The sequence below is a fragment of the Lutra lutra genome, chromosome 8 (genome assembly GCF_902655055.1).
Source record: "Lutra lutra chromosome 8, mLutLut1.2, whole genome shotgun sequence".
NCBI lineage: Eukaryota > Metazoa > Chordata > Mammalia > Carnivora > Mustelidae > Lutra > Lutra lutra.
Window position 1 is genome coordinate 99,499,122 of NC_062285.1, and position 22,815 is coordinate 99,521,936.

At 33.9% G+C, this 22,815-nt stretch overlaps 1 protein-coding gene across 1 annotated transcript in view; it reads left to right on the top strand.

Moving 5' to 3' along the window:
• Nucleotides 1-22,815, top strand: part of TRHDE (thyrotropin releasing hormone degrading enzyme) — a 372,234-nt gene that overhangs the window by 291,621 nt on the left and 57,798 nt on the right. The window contains exons 11-12 of the mRNA XM_047743059.1: nt 2,750-2,880; nt 3,038-3,093. Coding sequence (XP_047599015.1) covers nt 2,750-2,880; nt 3,038-3,093 — 187 coding nt within the window. The remainder of the gene's footprint in view (nt 1-2,749; nt 2,881-3,037; nt 3,094-22,815) is intronic.

Genomic DNA, 22,815 nt, shown 5'->3' on the forward strand with positions numbered 1-22,815 from the left:
TCTATTACAAAATCTTTCAGGGAATCATTTCTCCAAAGATTTCATTTATAACAAAGGCATAAAAACATTCATGAACAGTAATAACCTTCAGGTTTTAGTTATCAATTTAATAATAGCATACTTATAGCAATAGATGCTTGCCTTTTTTATTCTTATCAGATGAAATAGAAGGTATAGGGATTGCTTTCGTATTTTAATTAGTCTCTTTTCTACCTGTAAGCCGTTGAATTCAGTAAGTTTATTTAAAAAAATTTTTTTTAATTCTTTGAATTTTCAAGTTTTTATTTTAATTCTGATTAATTAATATACAATGTAATATTGGTTTCAGGAATAGAATTTAGTGATTCATCACTTACATATAACACCCAGTGCTCATCACAGTAGGTTCCCTCCTTAATGCCCATCACCAATTTATAGCCAAGTGTATCACATGAAGTTAAATTGTGCCAGCTCTCTAAAATGTGAACAAGAATAACTTTTTAAAAAACAGATTTAATATCATAGGATTTGATGACTGTTTCAGAATTGTAAAAACCTAAATTACATATTCATATATTAAACTTGATTCTTGAATATTGTAATTTCTTAAAAAAATAACACTTCTTAGATCACAATGATCGAATTTACTCCTAACCCAAGTGAATTTAGTATATGTGCTGTCAGAGTGAGCACCTAACCCACATGAATTTAATCACAACTTGAACATGTGTTGTTGTAAAAATCCTCGTATTCTTCAAGAGAAACAGTATCCTCAATATTTTAATCTTAATTTTTTTTCACTGAATTTGGACATGATTAATTGAAATTTTGCTTTAGATGGTTAAGTTTTTTAAAATGTCATACCCTTTGTTAATTATTTTTTATTTTTATATTTGTAAAAGGGGGTGACATTCTAAAACTTCAAAGGAATTGTGTACATAAGCACATTAAAGTTTTGAAAACTATCTCAAAACAAAGAATCAGAAAGTTGGGAAACTATTAATATTTTAAAGCAATATCTGATAGATTTATTTTTTTAAGTACCATAGATGAAGCCTGGTAAAATTTTACACTGAGGAAAACAGTTCCTCCTTCCATTGAGTCCTAGAATTGGAAGGAAACTTAAATGGGATTAGTTTGCCCTTAGATTATATGAGTGGCCTAAGCTCAAACATTTAAGTCTAGGAGAACTAGAACAAAAATCTAGCTATCTGGCTCTAGTTCTAATTCTTGTTTCCAATGCTACATCCCTCTTTTTCAAATCGATGTAAGAATGTGAGAAATATATTACGGTAAAAGTGCTATACCATCTTGTATCAATAAGAGTGTAATTGTAGTGAAAAGGACACCCAAGTCAGGAGACCTGAGACGGACCACCCCAGCTTTCTTGGACAATTCAATTAACCTGTCTGAGCCTTGTTTCTTTATCTGTTCCAACAGATATTATTTATAAAAGTGGCAAAAAACTGACGTGCTATTTGAAACATTAAAGATTAGATTTAAAAAAAATTAGATTTTTTATGTTCAACGTGCATTTTTTATTTTACTGTACATTTATAAAAATTGGCAAAATGTAACAGGCATTAGCTTAAGAAGTTCACCCCATTTCAGAGCTCACCCCATTTCAGCAATTAATAGTCATTAATGTTCACTCAATTTTTGTGGTCACACCTTCTTCCTGTGTGGCTTCTACTTGAAAGAGAATGTAGATTCAGTGTTTCAGAAAGAGGAAAAGAAAACTTGTTTTGTAGCCTGATGTGCAAAAAACCTGGATAATAAGGTGAGAATTGGAGGTTGTGTGTCCCAATCAGAGCTGATACAAATGTTTTCTGTGATGCATCTTCTGGTTTTGAAGCATTGTGGAAATTGGTAGACTGGTGTGTGTGGGCTCTGTGTGTGTGTGTGTCTGTGTGTATGTAAAATATAAATTTTAAGTAAACAATACATTTTGTAACTTCTGTGAACCATGGGTCCTGAGGACATCCACAAATGATTAGCATTGTAAGCTCTGGTTCTGTGAAGTCAACAGAGGCTGACATTAAAGTGAATGGAGTTCTCCATCTGTACCGTATTTTGAAGGAGTTAAATATATAAGTTATAAGATTGCTTTTACTGGCTTCCTTTAATTGAATTAGCTGGGGAATATAATCAAGTTACCATTTTCCAAAGTGATTCCAATAAACAGAATTTATTATCTTTGTTCTAATTATATGTAGAAATATTAGAGTCTTAAATAAATGAGTTTCCTTTTTCCAACATTATTGATGATGCTGGAAAGACTGTTATTTATTAGTACTTTCAAAAAAGCACAAGAAAAAAGGCAAGAAACAATAGTGACTTTAAAATAAATGAGTCCTGTTGTTTTAATCACTTTCTTACTGAATAAAATAAGTAGAATATGCATCTAAAACCTTTTCTTCTATTCTAGCCCCATATTTAAATACAATCTAACTAGAAATCACATGAATACAGGCAATTTCTTGGTGACATTTATCTTGAGAAGAACATTGTGTATAGGTAATGAGGTTTTATCAAGAAAAAAATGTTAATTATAAGAAAACAACTGAGGTAATAGAGTAAGCAACTGAAGGTTTTCTTGTGAATTCTAGATATAGTGATGAATTGATTAAAGATTAAATTTCAATTAGGTATTTATGATGGTGTTCTCTTTTTATTATTGGTACTCTAATATCCATTATTTAGAAAATATACTTCATATAATTTTAACCCATAAATTTAAAATCTGTTTTACCCCCCAAAATGTTTTCAGAGCACCACAGAATAACTTTGGACAAAGGAAGCTGGTTGCTGGGGAATATCAATCAAACTGGCTATTTTAGAGTCAACTATGATTTAAGGAATTGGCGATTATTAATTGATCAATTAATCAGGAACCATGAGGTAAATTGGATTTACTCATCAAACATCTGTTTCAAGAGGTCAACACCTGCCATTTTAATCCTGATTCTTTTTTTCTTTCTTTTCTTTCCTTTTCTTTCTTTCTTTCTTTCTTTCTTTCTTTCTTTCTTTCTTTCTTTCTTTCTTTCTGATCTCATAGGTTCTCTCTGTCAGTAACAGAGCAGGTTTGATTGACGATGCCTTCAGCCTGGCCAGGTATGTTTTCCGGTAGATCCTCACAAGAAAACTGTGTCTGTAAGGCTTCCTCTATTAAGCTAAATATTACATGTTTTGAATAAGAAACCTTTTAAGAACAATTTCTATCTCATTTTTTTTGGTGTTTGGATATGAATTATAATCACTGTCCCAAACACTTGATCAGTAGTAGCCATGGGGTATTTCTGAATCAGGAGAAGCTTGATCAATTTTCACTGTAAGTTCAATTTAACACTGGAGATTAATAATGCCTTCCCAATTTCATTAATGAACTCTACAAAATGACCATTGTGCCATATTTAATTTTTGATGGAAAATACCTTCAAGCAACAGCAATTTTTTTCCCAACATATACTCGTATATCTTTTTTTAATGTTTTTTTGAATGTGATTCATTATGAGAAGCTTGTGCTGCAAGACAGAAATAAATATTCCACAGAGTAAAGCTGTTCTGGACAAAATGTATATCAATCTTACAGCAGAAGCCTCTAGTTGTACTTGTTATGGTAATATTTATATTATTTTCATCATTAGACTTACAATGCTAATATGAGTTATTCCTTGGAATAGTCATTGAGCAGTTATTTCTTTAAAATAATATTGATTATAAACTCAAGCTATTTAGTCAATGTTGAGATTAAACAGTAAAATAAACTCAGTCTTTTTAGTATTTTGAATTGTTCCACATCCAAGTACAGTTTTAATTTTAATAATCCATTGTTATTGGGCAGAAAATTAGAAATAATAGTGCTAGAAGAAGGCCCACCAAGATAGCAATATATGGAGTAATGATTAAGATGTAGCTTTGATTCTATAATAAGACATGAAGACTCTTAAGTATTCAGTATGACATGAAGATTACTTTGACATAGAAGTTTCAAAAGGACAGAAAGCCAGTAAGACAGTGTACTTAAATGTAACATTGCATTGAAAGAGAAGCAGGAAAAAGAGAGAATTATGTTGATAGCACCACAAGTAAAGGTTTGAGGACTAGAAGAGACCTCTTACCATCCACTACATAAACACTCTTAAGGGCCCAGACACTGTTCTAACTGTTGAATATGTAGCTATTCATTTAATTCTGGCAACAACCTTTGAGATATGTGGATTTATTATTATTATTATTATTCCCATATCATAGGTAAGGGAACTGAGGCTCAGAGAGGTCAAGCATCATGCCTAAATTTACACAGGTAGTAACTGACAGGACCGGGGCTTTGTCCAGGTATTCTGGCTACAGAGCCCAACGCTGTTGACTCTTTCATTATAATAAATATTATTAGTGTAGATATATATTACATATATATACATATACACACACACACACACAAAAAAACTACCATTTCAAATCCTATCAGTTTTTCTATATTGCCTGGTTCTTTAATCATAATAATTAAATTAATTATTTTAATTAAATTACTATTACTGTTGATATATATATGTATATATATATTATGTTACTAAATGAATAAGAAATACTTATTCCTAATGTTACTAATACTTGTTATAATGTTAATAAGTAATATATAATATTACTGCATATATATAATGAATACATACATATATTCATGTGAATTCTTACGGATTTGAAACAGTGATGAGAAAGCATATAAGTAGTAAATGTCCTAAAGTTGGAGGACAGATGAAAATTGAAAGAAAAGGATCTTTGACTCATCTGCATTACATTAGTTTTTAATGGAATATTTTATTTATTTCCAGTGAATGAATTATTTTTTTCAAAAATTAAATTCCTTTTTGACTAAGACAAAACATTGCTTTCAATTCCAGTTTTGGAAGCCTTGCATACTTGAAGTAAATAATTTAATTATCATTTATACAATTCACCAGGAAAATAATGCAAATCTCATTGAATATGTATTAAAATTTGTTTTACTGATAATGAGATAGTTGTCCCATTGGTATGCAAGTGACTAAATACAAAAATCAGATTTCTATAGGCACATGCCTGGCCCTAACTTGGAAGTGAGGGTTATCATGGGTCACTGTTTCCTAGAAAAGTTTCATAGTTTTGCTACTAGTCTGTATCAGCCTAGCATAGCATGCTCTTCTTGGCTTCTTTAAAGATAGCAAGTAGAAGAAAAGTAAATATTTATTAAAACTTATGTTCTAGGTATTCTACTGAGGCTCTTATGAATGGCCTTGTGCAGTTTTCTCAGTAAACCCTCAGAATGGATGGTTACATTAGCCATGTTATAGCTGAGACATAGAGATTAAGGGGAGTTAAGTCACTTAGCTGAAGGTTGCACAACTTTTAAGTGAGGGGCAGAGGTGAGACTCAACAGCCAACAATGGCACAGCAGAGCCCATGACCTCAAGTCAGAGTGACTTTGCCCATTATGTGAATTCCTTCCCACTTGCATTCCCTCTTATCTGTTGGGAATATTACTATTCACTAAAGAAAAAAAAAAATTTCACTTGCACTCCCATGCCTGAAATCTGTCTTCTCCAGTAAGGATAAGATAACATCCTGTGTGTCTGAATTGTAGCAATTGTCAATTGTCACCTTGTAGTTCATTCCCTTTCTGCATCCCTGATGATTTTTTGGTAACTTTGAAGATAGGGCTTTGTCTCATCCTTGTATTACTACTCTCACATTTAATCTTTAGTGCAAAACTCTGTCAGTATTTATTTGTTGCATGAATTGGTAATTAATTACTAATTATTCAAACTATAAACTTTCATGCCTACCATTTTTTGTACAGTTAAGTCAACATATTCTCGGGTACTCTTATTGGAGTTGTTTTTTAAATACATAAAAACCACATGAATTAGTTCTAATTGTAAAAGAATAAAACAAAAGAGCAATACAATGTGAAAAATTTCTTTTGCTCTTTTCTATGCCTTCCCATCATGTTTATCCTCCTCACAAATAAAATTGTCAATATTTTATGTGTATCAATCCAGCCATTTTTTCTTTACATTTCCATAGAGTTTGATTTTTTTTTTTAATTTTACAGAAATGTATTCTCTTCTCAGACTCATTTCTATAAATTATACTGGGGAGCTTTATTCCATTGTTTCTAATTTTTCATTATTATAAGTAAGACTACCATGAGTACCCTGAGTAGTCTTTTGTTGTGCCTATGTATATTTTTATAGGATAGATACCTGCAAGTGGAATTTTGGGTTCACAAGGTATAAAATTTTTGATAAATATTACAAATTGTTTTCCAAAAGCTTTACCATTTTAGCCCTCCATCAACCTTGTGTGAGAGGGTCTGATCTCCTCAAACCCTCCATGATGATGAATCATATATATCTTTTAAGTTTTTGATAGCCTGGTAGCAAATGTAAGTTGCTACCGTACTAGTTAAATTAGCTTGTTCGTCTTTGTCATACACATTTGCTATTTGTATTTTTTCTTCTGTGAATTATTACCTGATTTTAAAAAAAGGATTAAAAACCTAACAGAAAAAGGGTAAGATATTTTTCCTAGTATATTTTCTTATATATTTTATATGTATTAAGTTATTAATTCTTTTTGTAATGTACAATTTTACAGTATTTTCTCTTGACACTGTCAATTTTTTTTTTTTTACTTTGTGATGTATTTCATCATTCAAAGGCATTTATTTTATATGTCTAGTCATCCCTTTTATAACTTCCTAGTTCTCTGGTTCTGTCTCATTTAGAAGAACTTCTCTTATCTGAAGATTTTGAAAATACTGTGTTTTTTAAAATGCTATTTTGCTTTTACATCTATCTACTCAGCCCTTCCTCCTCTAATTAGTTTTTGTGCACAGAATGGAGTTGGGGGTCTAATTTTTCTTTCACATTAATATATTTTTTAAGAGATTTAATTATTTTTATGAAATAGAGAATAGGAGGGAGTGACAGAGGGAAAGAGAGATGATCTCAAGCAGACTCCCCTCTGTTGAGCTCAGAGCTTGACATAGGGCTCAATCTCATGACCCTGAGATCATGACTTGAGCCAAAATCAAGAGTCAGATTCTTAACTGACTGAGCCACCAGGAACCCCTCATTTTAATACATTTTTAACCAATTATTTCCATCTGATTTAGAAGGAGTTCCTTATACATACATTTGAAATGTTATGTTTATCTTAATAAAAGTGGTCATATTTTAGGGAATTGATTTCTGTTTAATTGGTCCTTTGTTCTTTTGTGAGCTCCTGTTGTATTCTAATTAGTTTATTTAGCTTTATAGTATGTTATGGTTGAAAAAGTATTTATAAAATTTTTGTTCAAAACCTTACATATTTTCTCAACATAAATTTAGAATCAATTTGACAAAGTTGACTTAAAAATCCTGCTCTAGTTATGACCGGATATGCATTGAATTTATAAATTAATTTTTAAAGAATTAACATCTTTTCAAATGTAAGCTTTCTATATTAAGACATGCTACTTCTCCCCATTTATTCAGGTCCCCAAGTCAAGCTTTATGATTTTATGTACATGAATTCTGGTCATGTTATATTTTTGCGCCATTTTTTATGGTATGTGCTTCTATAGGAAATGACACTGCCTTATCCAACTGTACTCTGATTTTCATTGCTTGTGCATAAGGATCCATTGTGTTATGACTCAGACTTTGAAATTAGTAATGAAAATGCCTAGATTTTTGTTGTTGATGGATGTTCATTTGGTTTTGGTTTTTGCTTTGATAAAGCATTATTAGATTGGGTGACATAAAATGAACAAGATGCAGTCCTTGTCTTCAATGAATTCACAGTCTAGCAGGGATGATACACAGTATGTAATTAATTATATTCAGTATATAAGTGCTATGAATAAAATATTATGAAAGCATTGGGAAGTAAAGAATTAATGAGGCTTAGGAATATTATGGAGGACATCATATGGCAAACAATATTAGAAGATTGAGTTTCCTAGGAAAATCCATTAAATGTTTAAAAGTAGGAGAATGAGAGTAGGAAGAGTGCGAACTAAAGGATGGACTTCTGCTGAGAGCTGTTAGGATAGTCATGACTTGTGCTTCACCCTGAGTAAAGCAGGGATCGGGAAAGAGTAGAATTAGCAGCTAGAGAAAATAGAACTCTTACTGAAGCCATTTGTTAGCTTAATATTGAGAGAAACTGAAAATTTAGAAGATTTGCAACAAGAAGTGTAATTACCACTGCATTAGTATATTTAAAGCTATTAATATACTCAGTGCAGTTTTAAGCTATAAAAGGATGTATCACTTGATCATGGACTTGCATAGTATTTTGTTTGAAAATATTCAAAATACATGAAAATTATTTGGAAAATGTGTTAATTTTCCAAAAGAATTCAGAGATAAGTTATCATCATTATCACCATCACCATTATCTTGTCATCATCATCATCATCATCATCTTTGCCCTGGGCAGTTCTGCATTGATTTATTTATTTAGTGGCAATTTTTCTGGAATTTGCAGTTATGTGAACACATGCCAATTTGTTGCATTATTAATATAATAATTTTTTTGGTCTGCATTACATATTTTAAAAACTTCTGTTATAGGCTATTCAATTAAGGATCCAATCACTTAAAAAGCCTCAAGAAGGGCACATTATTATAACTTAGTTTAAAAACTTCGCTAAGGAATAAAATAGCAGTTATTTCATTTAAAATATTAGTGTTATATTAACAACAAATATAAGGACCTGTATCTGGAGATTATGAATGTCACAAGCAGAAGTGCTCTACCGGTGAGCAGTCATGGGTAGTGCTTAATATGTGTTTGATGCATATGTGAGTTGAAAAAATTAATAGATACATTTTTATCTACTTGTTTCAGAGTTTATAAATCTAAGATACATTAGGAAAACTGTAAATTCAGTTTATGAACTAGTGAAAATATAATGGCTCATGAAGAAGCAAATTATGAGAACATCCAAGATTCTACTCTTACATGTTTTCATTTCTGAACCCTGCTTTCAGGACTAGTAACAACATTGTTAAAATCACTCTAATAGTATTTACAAATTGAGTAGTAGTAATCTCCTTGCGGAACCACTTCCATCATGATTTTCTTTAGATGTTCTGCTATGTGTGGTATGTGCATGTGTGTGTGTGTGTGTGTGTGTGTACATGCATGTGCACACACACAGGAATATTACTCAGCCATCAAAAAGGATGAAATTTTGCCATTTGCAATGACATAGATAGAACTAGAGGGTATTATGCTAAGTGAAATAAGTCAGGCAGAAAAAGACAAATACCACATGATTTCACCTATATGTGGAACTTAAGAAACAAAACAGGTGAACATAGGGGAAGGGAAGGAAAAAGAAAATAAGATAAAAACAGAGAGGGAGGCAAACCATAGGAAACTTAAGTCCTGGGAACAAACTGAAGGTTGCTGGAGGGGAGGTGGGCAAAGGGATGGATAACTGGGTGATGGGCATGGAGGAGGGCACTTGTAATGAGCACTGGGTGGTATATACAAGTGATGACTCACTAGATTCTACCCCTGAAACTAATAAAACAATATATGTTAACTAACTTGAATTTAAATAAAATTCTAAGAAAAAGTTCTTTTATGACTTCTTGATTGCTCTCCTGTACCTTGTTTAAAGCTACTCCTGCAAAACATGTGTTGATCTTTCTTCGGTCAATGCAGAAAAGAGCCTGATGTGCCTGAAAAGCAATTCCATCCCCGATAAGCTTTTCATACTTTGATGGCTAGTTGTTTAAAAGTAATATGCTGGCCTTTCATAGGTGAAATTGAGAAGGAATGACTTAAACACCTTTTGTGAGAAATTGGTGGGAGGCTGGACCTTTTGTCCTGATTTCCCATTGTGTTCCAGAGATAACAAGACTACCTCACTTCTGCTGAACACTGCCATGCAAAAGCTGGTTAAGGATCCTGGGTCCTTCTGATACTGTCTTCTGCTTTATAAATTCTGATTTTATGAAAGATGTCTAGTTTTGGAATTCTTTACTCAGAATTTTTATCCCTTTCCCTTTTTAAAGTTCTGTAAAATCTCAGCATTAACATTTTCCTTTCTTTCTTGTGTTTTATAAGGGAATCATGAGAGTCATTAATAATAATAGAATACTGATTAAAGTGTATTTTATATTGTACTCACTGAGAGAAGGATGATTCTTTAGTTGTTTGTATTAGGCTCATTTGGGAGAAGTATCCATGTATGATTATATTCTTATTTATCTTCTGTTAAGCCACGAGAACGTGTGTGCAAGAGGATTACAATTAAATATTTATGCGGTCCTGAAAGTGATAAAATTGTTTATTGCAAAATAAGAATTATTGTTGGCTCTATGCTTCCAATCTTCTGCCATTGACCAAAAGCTATTAAAATTAGCTTGTAGTTATCCTCTCAGACTTTCTAACTGGTGCAGATATTTCCACACTATGAGGAGTGACTCGCAGTGAGTCCATTTGGGAACCTCATGGCCATCCCTGCAAAATCACAACATTCTTCACATCTCTGAGGCTAAGGAAGTATTCTCATAATCAATTTGTCATCATCAGCTAATGCTTCTCTTGAGACATACAAAAAATCACCTTAGAACCCTCTCATTCTACACCTTTCTGCATTCAATTGCTTTAAAATTCATTTCTGAAAGACCTCTAAATTAGTCTTAGTTTATGCAACACTTTGCCACCAATAAATGTTAAAAATACTTTGAGAGCATTTTCAGGATATTTTACTGTAATGAGAGCTCAGTGTCTTCGGCTTTCTTCCTATGATAGCCCAGTAAAAGCCTGAAGTATATTCCTGAATTTTCATGCTAGACTGTTCCTGTAGGCATACCCTGATTTGCTCAAGGTTAACATAAGGTAACACATTCTGTTGCGCTTTCTTTTAGAAATCAGTTAAGGTTGGAGTCACAGACTATTCCCTGGGATAAGGACGTGGGTGGAACTATCATCTGAGGTATTTCCGAAAAGTACAATCCTCCTGAAGAATTAGGGGGAAGGCCTGTGGCTCTTGAGGAGGAAACTTAAGTTGTAACTGCATTAAATCAAGGGCATATTTGTAACCTTCTGCTGCCAAATTTCAACTCTGTAGGTAAAAATGCTTTACTATTAGTGCCTAATGTCTGACAGTGTTGAGTAGCAGATGGGAGAGAGACGTCTTGACATCATTCTGTAGTTTTGTGCCATTTTCATGACAAACAGCTTTCACTCTTGAGTTGCAAAAGTGTGGGTGATATTTGTAGGTTGCATGGATTTGCCATTCTTTTTAAAGATTGAATAGTCTAGGGACGCCTGGGTGGCTCAGTTGGTTAAGCAGCTGCCTTCGGCTCAGGTCATGATCCCGGCGTCCTGGGATCGAGTCCCACATCGGGCTCCTTGCTTGGCGGGGAGCCTGCTTCTCCCTCTGCCTCTGCCTGCCATTCTGTCTGTCTGTGCTCGCTCGCTCTCCTCTCTCTCTGACAAATAAATAAAATCTTAAAAAAAAAATTTTTTAAAGATTGAATAGTCTAAATTTCCAAAGCAAGTACAGATTTGTTTGAATAAGTGTATATATTTATGCTCCTTAGTATCTCACACGTTAAAAATAATTTTTATAATTCACACTACAGTGTGTGTAGTACTGTCTCGTCATATTTAACACCAATTGTGATTCTTTTATTTCTGTAAGAATTTTGAAACCTAAGCCTGAGATTCCATAAGAATTTGCCCTAGGCTCTCTGACCTTCCTAAGAATTTAAAAATAATTTGCTTAGGCAGAGGTCCCTCCAAAATGCCATTTATATACCACCAATTTTCCTTGAATAGATATTCGTAAGGCATACTTTTAAAATAAAGGCCTGACTATTCCTCTGATCTGGGATTCCTGAACTGAGATTGTTTTATCTTAGTGTTTCTCCTTTTATGAATTTGAGTTATCCCTTCTGCAGCTTGCTAGAAATCTTTCGCATGTTCAAGTACAGTGCTCCTTTGAGTGTGCTCTGAAAGGCCACCTGCATCAGAATCTCTGGAAATATTTTATTAAAAATTGCATATTCCCCAGGCTGCCTGGAAATCTGCATTCTGTGAAGCACTGCGTATGATTCCAACACACACAACAATGTGAAAACTGCTGCTTTTGAGTCCCAGAGGCTATTTATGGCATCAGGTTAGGCAGAGAGGTACTCGTTTGAGGCTGGGAGGTCTGAGACTAGGCATCCGTAATAACAGTAAGCATGGTTTTCTGTGGATCCTGGAGTCAAGAGTGACCATTCAGCAATCAGGATGTCAGGGAATCAGTTATAAGGACTCAAAAACATTTTTTTAATTCTTACTATTAAATATGTTACTGTTTTAGATATTCCACCTGACAGCTATAAACAAGCCTCATAATCTGGGTGTCTCCAAAATCTTCCCAAGCATGGGAAAGTACTGGAGGGTTCTCATGTAATTAGGAAGGACTTTTATGTTCCAATGAGTAGACTGGCATCTGTCAATCATGCATATGCATGTTGATCTACAAGGTATTCAGTAGTTTTTTCTGGTCTAAGGCATGGCAGAATTTTCTTGCAAATTAATCTGGCCTCTACACCTGGAATAATCTGCAAATCTATTGATAACGCAGGTAGGCAAGAACAATTGAGCTATCTGAAACAAGTGTTAACTGAGGGGTATCTTCCTTTTTTTTTTTTTTTAAGACTTTATTTATTTATCAGAGAGAGAGAGAACAAGCGGAGGGAGTGACAGGCAGAGCAGGCAGAGGGAGAAGCAGGCTCCCCGCTGCAGACTGGATCCCAGAACCCTGGGATCATGACCTGAGCCAAAGGGAGCTGCCTAACCGACTGAGCCACCCAGGCATCCCAGCCTCAGGTTTTGTGGTTACTCTGTGACGTCAAGGAAATCAGAAACCAAGAAAGATAAAGGAAAGAAAGGAAAAGTAAATAGGTTGCTTCAGCAAGGAGTATGTGATAAGAAAGAAGAAAATGAGAACTTTGAGGTAGATTCAGTGTGTGGAAAAATTAAATGAATCCTTCTGGTATTTGGCTTGTTAATGTAAAGGCTTAATTTTCACAACGAGCTATGTATACTCTGGCTCCTTTCATCTTTATTATGATAAATGATAAAGAAGTCGTTAAAATGAAGACTGTATGAATATAAGTATTAATACTGGTTTTACATTAATTATTTACTGCTTAAGGTTATTTTATGATAGTTTCTCATCTTAGAACACAGATGCAAAGGGGCCTTTCTGATCGCCATCTTTCTTAACAAACATGCTAATCAGCCAGTGATAAAGTAAGAGCTGCTCCTGTGTTTCTCCCAGAACTCAAAATAGTCTGTTCTGGACCTCAACAGTTATTTACCTAAATTGTAGCACTACTGTGGTAAAGAAACTTGGATGAAGGTAATGAAAAGTAGGCATTTTACAGTGGTTTCTCCTTGTCATGAAAAATATAGAATATTCATTTTTGTATTTGAGGCAGGAATAATTTGGAGAAGAGGGGAAAGGAAAAGAAATTTAGTTCTAACATTATGTGCAATGAAGGTGAGTGATTAATTCAAATTAACACACTCTTGCTTATGAGGCAAATCTTAAAGCCTTTGGGAGATGATTTGAAATACATGATGTTCTTCCTTAATTGCATGCAATTTGAACCATTATGTGTGGAATGCTTCAGATGCCCTTACGTGGAATGGAGTACCAGTGAAGAGGTCTTCACTATTTTGGATGTAAGAAAACATCAGATTAGGAAAACCTGGCTCGTTACAGCTGTGCCAAAGCTGCCTTTAATGTTATTGAAAGATATGAACACAGGCCAACTCAGAAGCTAAGAAGCAGTGCGAGGACCTGTGGAATCAGACCACATTTGACTCTCAGATCAGATTTTTTCCTTCCTAAACAAGGAGTGGCCTAAGTGCCATTCACTGGAGCCTCCAAAGGGAAGTAGGCAGAAGTTTCCTGTTGTTTAGCTGATTTACCTAATTAGGATGAAGATTGAACAGTTCAGTATCCACTCTCCAGGTCACCAGGTGGTTATGCTAACTGAAAGAGGAGAAAATAGAGTTTGTAATAAGAAAGTGTTGGTCTTGCGCTCTATATGGGACAAACTCAAGTAAGACTAATAGGCCCTGAAGAGAATAATGATTGAGTATCAGAGTTTCAGATGGGTGCTAACTTAAACACACTCTAAATTAGTGGAGGGTTCTTGGGAGTGCTATCAGAAATGCCAAAGTAGAAAGGACTGCAGGTGAACGTAGTTGGTTTTGCATTCCCCATGTGCAAATGTATTGGAAGTTAATTGCATAAGTTGGGGGCAGATTATGAATTTTACCCATGCCAGATTGAGGGAAATGTCACTTTTCCCTTTTCCACCAATAGTGAGACTAAAATCATTACAGAAAGATAGTTATTGTGCAGAGCAATTAGACCCCTTGCCTCCTAGCTTACTAGATTTTAAATTTTCCATCTTTGTAGTTTCTTAGGTTTCCTATCCATTTTTTAAATGTCACTGCATTCTCTCAAATTTTGACATTGATAGACTCTCAGTTATTTCTCAGAGTATGTGCACAGAGTTGAGAAATCCAATGGAAATTTGTGTCTCAATAAATGCTGAAGTAACATGTAGGGTATTTCAATAAATCATATATACAGTATGAAAGTTAATGAGTTTGTTGGCTAATAGGTAAATGATAGCTACATGTTTGAAAGGTGTGTGGAGAACAAAGATAGAGCCATGAGACTTATTTCATATGATGGAATCACTGTCTTTGGATTCAGAAAGATTATTTTGTCATGCTTAATATAAGAAAAGTGATAAGAATTTTGAAAGTGGAGGGGCGCCTGGGTGGCTCAGTGGGTTAAACCGCTGCCTTCGGCTCAGGTCATGATCCCAGGTCCTGGGTTCGAGCCCCACATCGGGCTTTCTGCTCGGCGGGGAGCCTGCTTCCTTCTCTCTCTCTCTCTGCCTGCCTCTCTGCTTACTTGTGATTTCTCTCTGTCAAATAAATAAGTAAAATCTTAAAAAAAAAAAAAGAATTTTGAAAGTGGAGAATCATAGCCAATGTTTAGTTAAAATAAATTCAAGTGATTTCTCTTAGTGAAAGGAAGGTATTACTGAGATAAATATTTTATACACGAGTAACATATTAAATAATTATCACATGTAACAATAGAAGGCTATAAGTGTTTGATGAAGAAATTTTCAAATAGTCACATACTTCAAAGATATGCCACATTAAGAGGAAGGTAGAAACATACGTTCTTTATTTTTTTAGTCTAAATTTTATCATAAAAATGCATAGAAACTAGTAGGAAAATCTTTCAATAGTTACTTACCTGTTTGTATATGCTATTATCATTGATTGTGTACTTTTTATTGCAGGTAAGTTAATTGGTTTCTAGAGTGCATACACATATTAAAATGAACTGTGAGTTCTCCTTATCCCTAACAGATAAGTGATGTGAGAGCATCTTTCATAAACAGGCAAATGGAACTAATGAAAAGAATGAGAAGCACTTCAAAGAGCTTTTAGTGGGGTGGCTTTCTTTATTATAATTTTTGATGCTTGTTAGTACAAATAATTCACAAATGGAAAATTCTGTAACACAAAGTTGGTCAGCACTCTGTTCTAGTTTTGTAATAACAGCTTTTTACATTTGAAAACACGTAGATGTTACAAATATATGTAGATAGGGATGGAGTGGTGATCCCAGATGGCTTATCTGTAATGCAAATTTCTTTATTCAACAAATATTTAATGAACACTTACTGTATACCAGGTAGTGTTACAAGACAGGAGAGTGAATAATAGTGAACAAAAGAGCCAGTCTCCACCCCCACCCCCCCACCCCAAAAGAGCCAAAGTCCCTGTTTCATGAGCTTGCAGTGTAGAGTGACTGCAGTCAGATTATCACTCAAACAAATATATCTTAGATGGTGTTATTTTTACAGTAAATAAATAGTAAAGCAAAGAATGGGAGTGTTTGGAGAAGTGGTACAGAGAAGGAATTTATTTTAAATATGGCAGTGAGGGAAGCTCTCACTTTCCAGTTGACATCTGAGCAGTTGACGCTGACCTAAAAGAAGTAAATAAGGGAGCTATCCAGGAATAGAGCAATCTAGACAGAGGAATAGCAAGTGCAAGGGTCCTGAGGTGGAAGGTACTTGGCATGTTCAAGAGAAAGAAAACAGATGGATGTGGCTCTAATGGAATGATAAGGGGCAAAGCAGGATGAGATGAGTTTAGGGAGTTAAAAGAGTACTGGTCATGTGAGGCCTTTTATTATAATTGATTTAATTTTTACTCCTCTGGCAGTCAGTGATGTTGAGAATCTTTCCATGTGTTTACTTGACATCTGTATATCTTCTTTTGTGAATTATCTATTCAAATCTTTTGTCCATTTTTTAAAAATTTTGGATGTCTTATTATCGACAACAAGAATTCCTTAAATATTCTGATACAAGCATTATCCATTATCCACATACATTATCCAAATATATGTTTTGCAAAATTTTCTCCAGGTTTATGGTTTGCCTTTTTATTTTCTTGACTTGTCTCTCAAAATTGAATGTTTTTAATCTTGAAGAGGTCAATTTTATTAATTTTTTCTTTCATAGTATGTGCTTTTTATGCCTTATTTATGATATCAGTGCTAAATTCAATAACACAAAGTTTTTCTTCTACATTTTTGGCCAGGAGACCGATAATTTTAGCTCTTTTATATAGTCTGTGACCCATGGTTAGTTTTTGTGACTGATGTAAGGTAGGGGTTATTTTTAGCTGTTTTCATTGCAGATACATTGCAGCACCATTTGGTAAAAAGACTTCATTTTCCTCTGACTTTCCATGGAAGTTTTGTCAAAAATCAGTTGACTGTGTAAGTTGTACATCTATTTTTTGGACTCTGTAACCTGTTCCATTGATTGATAAGTCTATTGCTATGCCAATACCATACTATCTTATTACTATGGCTTTAAAATAAGTCTTTTAGGATTTTGGTTGAGATTACTTTAAGAATATAAATCAATTTGGAGAGAATTGCCATCTTGATAGCCATGTCTGTGGCTTAGCTCCTCATTTGTTCAGGTCTTTTAAAGTTTTCCTTTGCTATGCTTTGTAGTTTGCAGTGTGCAGATCTTACACATCTCTAAATAAATTTATTCCTGCATATTTTATCTGTTAGTTATTATAAATAAAGTTGTTTTTTTTTTTAATTTTGCACTGGAGTTGTTAGTTGCATAATTATATACACACACATATATCATGGATTGATGAACTGTGGCCCATGTGCCAGGCACTCACTAGCTTTTGTGAATGAGCTCTCATTGGAACGTAGCCAGGCCCATTTACTTATATATCGTCTATGGTTTCTTTTTCATTACAAAGGTAGAGTTAAATTTTTGCGACAGAGACTGTGTAGCTTGCAAGCCTGAAATATTTACCGTCTGACCCTTTAAGAAAGAGAATGTCAACCCTTCATACTTAGAAATATCCTTGAGTTTTCTATATTCACCTTATGCCTGCAACCTTGCCAAATTTGTTTATTATTTCTTACAGTTTTTAAATAGTTTCTAGGGTTTTCTACAAGCATCGTAATGTCTTTTTAAAATAACAGTAGCATTATTTCTTCCTTTCCAATATTTATATATTTTATCTCCCTATCTTTGTAAAATAGTTTTGAAATGCTCTCTACTATATGATTGTATGGCTATATATGTCATAATTAACTTAAACGTATTTATATTATTGGAAATTTAGGATGTTTTCAAATTCTCACTTATGAATAACTCTATTAAGAAAATTTTTATACATGCAGTTTTTATTATTTATTTGTTGTTTACGAATATATATTTTTAGAACTTTGATTATTGAGTCCATGATTGTACACATGATAAATAGCAGTGAAACACATGGTCAAGTTGCCACTAATGATGGGCACATTTCTCTCAAGAAGAATAGAATGTTTTCTAGTGTGGCTATCTTAAAGTTGATATTATTTATTTTACTTTTTATAGTATTCTATTCTCTAGACCAAAATAAGCTTAAGGAATATTTATTTTGTTAAAAGTAAATTGTTCCCCCTTCCCTAGTGTTTAGTTTATAAAATTATAGTGGTTAAGATCATTAACTCTAGATTAAGATGAATGTTAGTCCTAGCTTCAACAAAAATGTAACTCTGAACAAGTTACCATCTTCTTAATTTCACCAACTACAAAGTGTAGATAAATGGGTACCTAGATTAGAGTTTTATTTTGAGTATGAAATGAGATTATGTAATAAATATTCTGTATAGTCCTGGGCCCAGTAAGTGCTTAATCAATATTTTCTGTTATTACATGACCCTTCCATGACAGATCAGCATCTATCATGACACTCAGGGGCAAAAGATATTGAACTGAGACTTTAGAAAAGTAGTTAATTCAGGATATAGCCATTTTCCCTTAGTTTCACCTCAGTTTAAAACATATCGGGGGTGCCTGGGTGGCTCAGTGGGTTAAGCCTCTGCCTTTGTCTCAGGTCATGATCTCAGGGTTCTGGGATCGAGCCCCGCATCGGGCTCTCTGCTCAGTGGGGAGCCTGCTTCCCTTACTCTCTCTCTCTCTCTCTCTCTATCTCTGTCTGCCTCTCTGCCTATTTGTGCTCTCTCTCTGTCAAATAAATAAGTAAAATCTTTGAAAACAAAACAAAACAAAACAAAAACATATCATTAAGGACTGATTTTATTCGAAATGTATACCCATATACCCAAGTAAAAAATGTGTCCCAAGTTTAATTCATGTCCATTCTGATGAAGTTTTCCACTCTGTTTTCATTCCACTTTATCTTTCTCTATAACATACTCTTCCTTAGCTTTCTTTGGGTAACTAATATCATTGTAATCTAGAATCCTCCTTCCAATATACACCATATGGTTTTAAGTATGAAGGTTGCATATTAATATTAAATTTAGTCACTTTGATGATTAAATGGATAAAGGACATACAAAGAATTGTGGATAAATGTAGCTTCATGATGTTGAGAGCAAGTAATCTGTTAAAAAAACAACATTCATGTATAAAACACACTTTTTTATAGTTGTTAGAAATGCATGTATTTCATTTGTTCATTAAGTGAATGTTTATAAGGAACCTACTATGCTGGTGTATTATATTAAACATATGAACTATAAAATTTAATAGGATCTCCTCAAATGCCTTAGAATTTAGAGAGAGACTATAATCTCACAATTATCTAATGTAAGATTTTATCTAATGTAATACATTGTTCTAAAATATTTAAAGTTTTTCTAATATAAATGTTAGGTGTTTTAAGAGCACATCTAAACACTGTTTTAAAGGAGTGATCACTTCAGGGTGATATGCTCACAGTCTCCTACTGCTCCGTGGAGGAAGTAGCAATTGGGAACTTAGGGTGATCTTTGAAAAACATGTGAAAGAAGGAAACAAGGAACATCACACAAATGATGACATGATACCTGTGTCCAGGATTATCTGGTAATAGATCTCAAGCATTTTTTTAAAACAAATTATGATATATTCTTTTTTTTAGACTTTATTTATTTATTTTTAAATTTTCTTTTATTATGTTATGTTAGTCACCATACAGCGTATTATTAGATTTTGATGTAGCGTTCCATGATTCATTGTTTGGGTGTGACACCCAGAGCTCCATGCAGTGTGTGCTCTCCTTAATACCCACCACTGGGCTAACCCACCACGGGGTTACCCAACCCCCTGCCCGCCTCTGCTCTGAAACCCTCAGTTTGTTTAAAAGTGTAATTCTAGTGTAGTTAACATACAATACTGTATTAATCAGGTATGCAATACAGGGAGTTAACAGTTCCAAATACTACTCAGTTCTCATCAAGTGTACTCTTAATTCTCTTCACCTATTCACCCATCTTCCTACCTACCTTCCCTCTGGTAACCATGTCTTCGTTCTCTATATTTAGGAGTCTGTTTCTGGTTTGTCTTCTTCTTCTTCTTTTTTTCCTCTTTGTTTCTTTCTTAAATTCCACATAAGAGTGAAATCATATAGTATTTTTCTCTCTCTGATTAACATTATACTCTCTAGATCTATCCATGTTTCAAATGACAAGATTTCATTCCTTTTATGGTTGATATAGATAGATGATAGATATAGATATAGATAGATACAGATATAGACATAGATAGATACTAATTCCTCTTTACCCATCCACCTATCGATGGACACTTGGGCTGCTTGCTTTCATACTTTGGCATTTGTAAATGATGCTGCAATAAACATAAGGGTGCATATATCCCCATAAATTAGTGTTTTCATATTTTTAGGGTCAATACCAAGTATGGTAGGGTAGTTCTATTTTTAACTTCTGGTGGAACCTCCATACTGTTTTCCACAGTGGCTGCACCAGTCTGCATTCCCACCAACAGTGAATGAGGTTTCCTTTTTCTCCACATCTTCACCAACACTTGTTTTTTTTTTTTTTTTTGAGTTTTTTTATTTTACCCGTTCTGACAGGTGTGTGTTGATATCTCACTGTGGTTTTGATTTGCATTTCCCTGATGATGAACAATGTTAAGCATCTTTCATGTGTTCCTTGGCCATCTGTGTATTTAAAGAAATATCTGTTCATGTGTTAGGCCCATTTTTAATTTAATTATTTGTAGGGTTTTTGGTGTTGAGTTTTATCAGTTCTTTATATTTTGGATCCTGACCCTTTATCAGATTTGTCATTTGCAAATATTCTCTCCAATTTGGTACATTATGTTTTAATTTTGTTGGTTTCCTTATGTTTCAGTTTTGTTGGTTTCCTTTGTTGTGCAGAAGCTTTTTATTCTGATGTAGTCTCAATAGTTTATTTTTGGTTTTGTTTCCTTTGCTTCAGGAGACATAGCTGGAAAGATGTTATAGCCAATGTCAGAGAAATTGCTACCGGTACTCTCTTTTAGGATTTTTATTATTTCACTTCTCACATTTAGGACTTTAATCCATCTGGAGTTTATTTTTGTGCATGGTGTAGGAAAGAGGTCCAGTTTCATTTTCTTGCATGTTGTTGTCCAGTTTTCCCAACACCTTTTGTTGAAGAGACTGTCACTTTCCCATTGCATATCCTGGCTTCTTTTATCAAGGATTAATTGACCATATACATGTAGATTTATTTCTGGGCTTTTTATTCTGTTTCAATGATCTATGTGTCTCTTTTTGTACTAGTATCATACCGTCTTGATTACTAAAATTTTTAAATATAACTTGAAGTCTGGAATTGTATATCTCTTCTGGTTTTGCTTTTCTTTTTCAAGCTTGCTTTGGCTATTCAGGGTCTTCTGTAGTTCCATACAAATTTTAGCGTTCTTGTTCTAGTTTTGTGAAAAATACTATCGGTAGTTTGATAGGGTTCGCATTAAATGTGTAGATCACTTTGGTAGTATAGCTATTTTAACAATATTTCTCCTTCCAGTTCATGAGTGTGGAATATTTTTTTATTTCTTTGTGTCATTTTCAATTTCATTAATTTTTATACTTTTAGAGTACAGGTCTTTCACCTCTTTGGTTAAGTTCATTCCTAGGTGTTTTATTTTTTTGGTACAATTATAAATGGGATTGTTTTCTTGATTTCTCTTGCTGCTGCTTCATTATTAGTGTATAGAAATGCAACGGATTTCTATACATTGATTTTGTATCTTGTAACCTTATTGAATTCGTTTATCACTTTTAGTAGTTTTTTGGTGGAATAGTATCATGCCATTTACAAATAATGAAAGTTTTACATCTGTCTTACCTATTTGGGTGCCTTTTTTTGTTATCTGATTGCTGTCGCTAGGACTTCAGTACCATGTTGAGTAAAAGTGGTGAGAGTGGGCATTTTTGTCTTGTTCCTGACCTTAGGGGAAAAGTTCTATTTTTCCCCATTGAGTATGAAGTTAGCAGTAGGATTTTCCTAAAAGGCTTTTATCATGCTCAAGTATATTCCCTCTGAACCTACTTTGTTGAGGGTTTTTGTCATGAATGGATGTTGTATTTGTCAAATGTCTTTTCTTCATCTGTTGCACATAGTTTTTATCCTTTCTCTTATTTTTTTTTTAATATTTTTTTTAAAGTTTTTTTTTTTTTTTAATTTGACAGAGAGAAATCACAAGTAGGCAGAGAGGCAGGCAGAGAGAGAGGAGGAAGCAGGCTCCCTGCTGAGCAGAAAGCCCGATGTGGGGCTTGAACCCAGGACCTGGGATCATGACCTGAGCCGAAGGCAGCGGCTTAACCCACTGAGCCACCCAGGCGCCCCTATCCTTTCTCTTATTAATGTGATGTATCACATTGACTGATTTACAAATATCAAACCACCCTTGCATCCTGGGAATAAATACCATTTGATCATTGTGAATTATGTGTGTGTTTGTGAGTGTGTGTCCGTGTTATTTTTTGTTGTTGTTGTTTTGTGTGAGTGATATTTTTAATATATTGTTGGATTTGGTTTGCTACTATTTTGTTGAGGACTTTTGCACCAGTGTTCATCAGAGATAATGGCCTGTAGTCCTCTTCTTCTGGTTTTTGGTATCAGGGTAATTAATGCTGGCCTCTTAGAGTGAGTTTGGAAGTTTTCCTTTCTCTTCTATTTTTGGAAAAGTTTGAGAAGAATACATATTAACTCTTCTTTAAATGTTTGACAGAATTCCTCTGTGAAGCTGTCTGGTCCTGTACTTTTGTTTGTTGGGAAATTTTTGATTACTAATTTAATTTCATTACTGATAATCAGTCTGTTCAAATTTTTTATTTCTTTCTTCTTCAGTTTTAGTAGGTTATATGTTTCTGGGAATTTATCTATTTCTTCTAGGTTGTCCCATTTGTTGG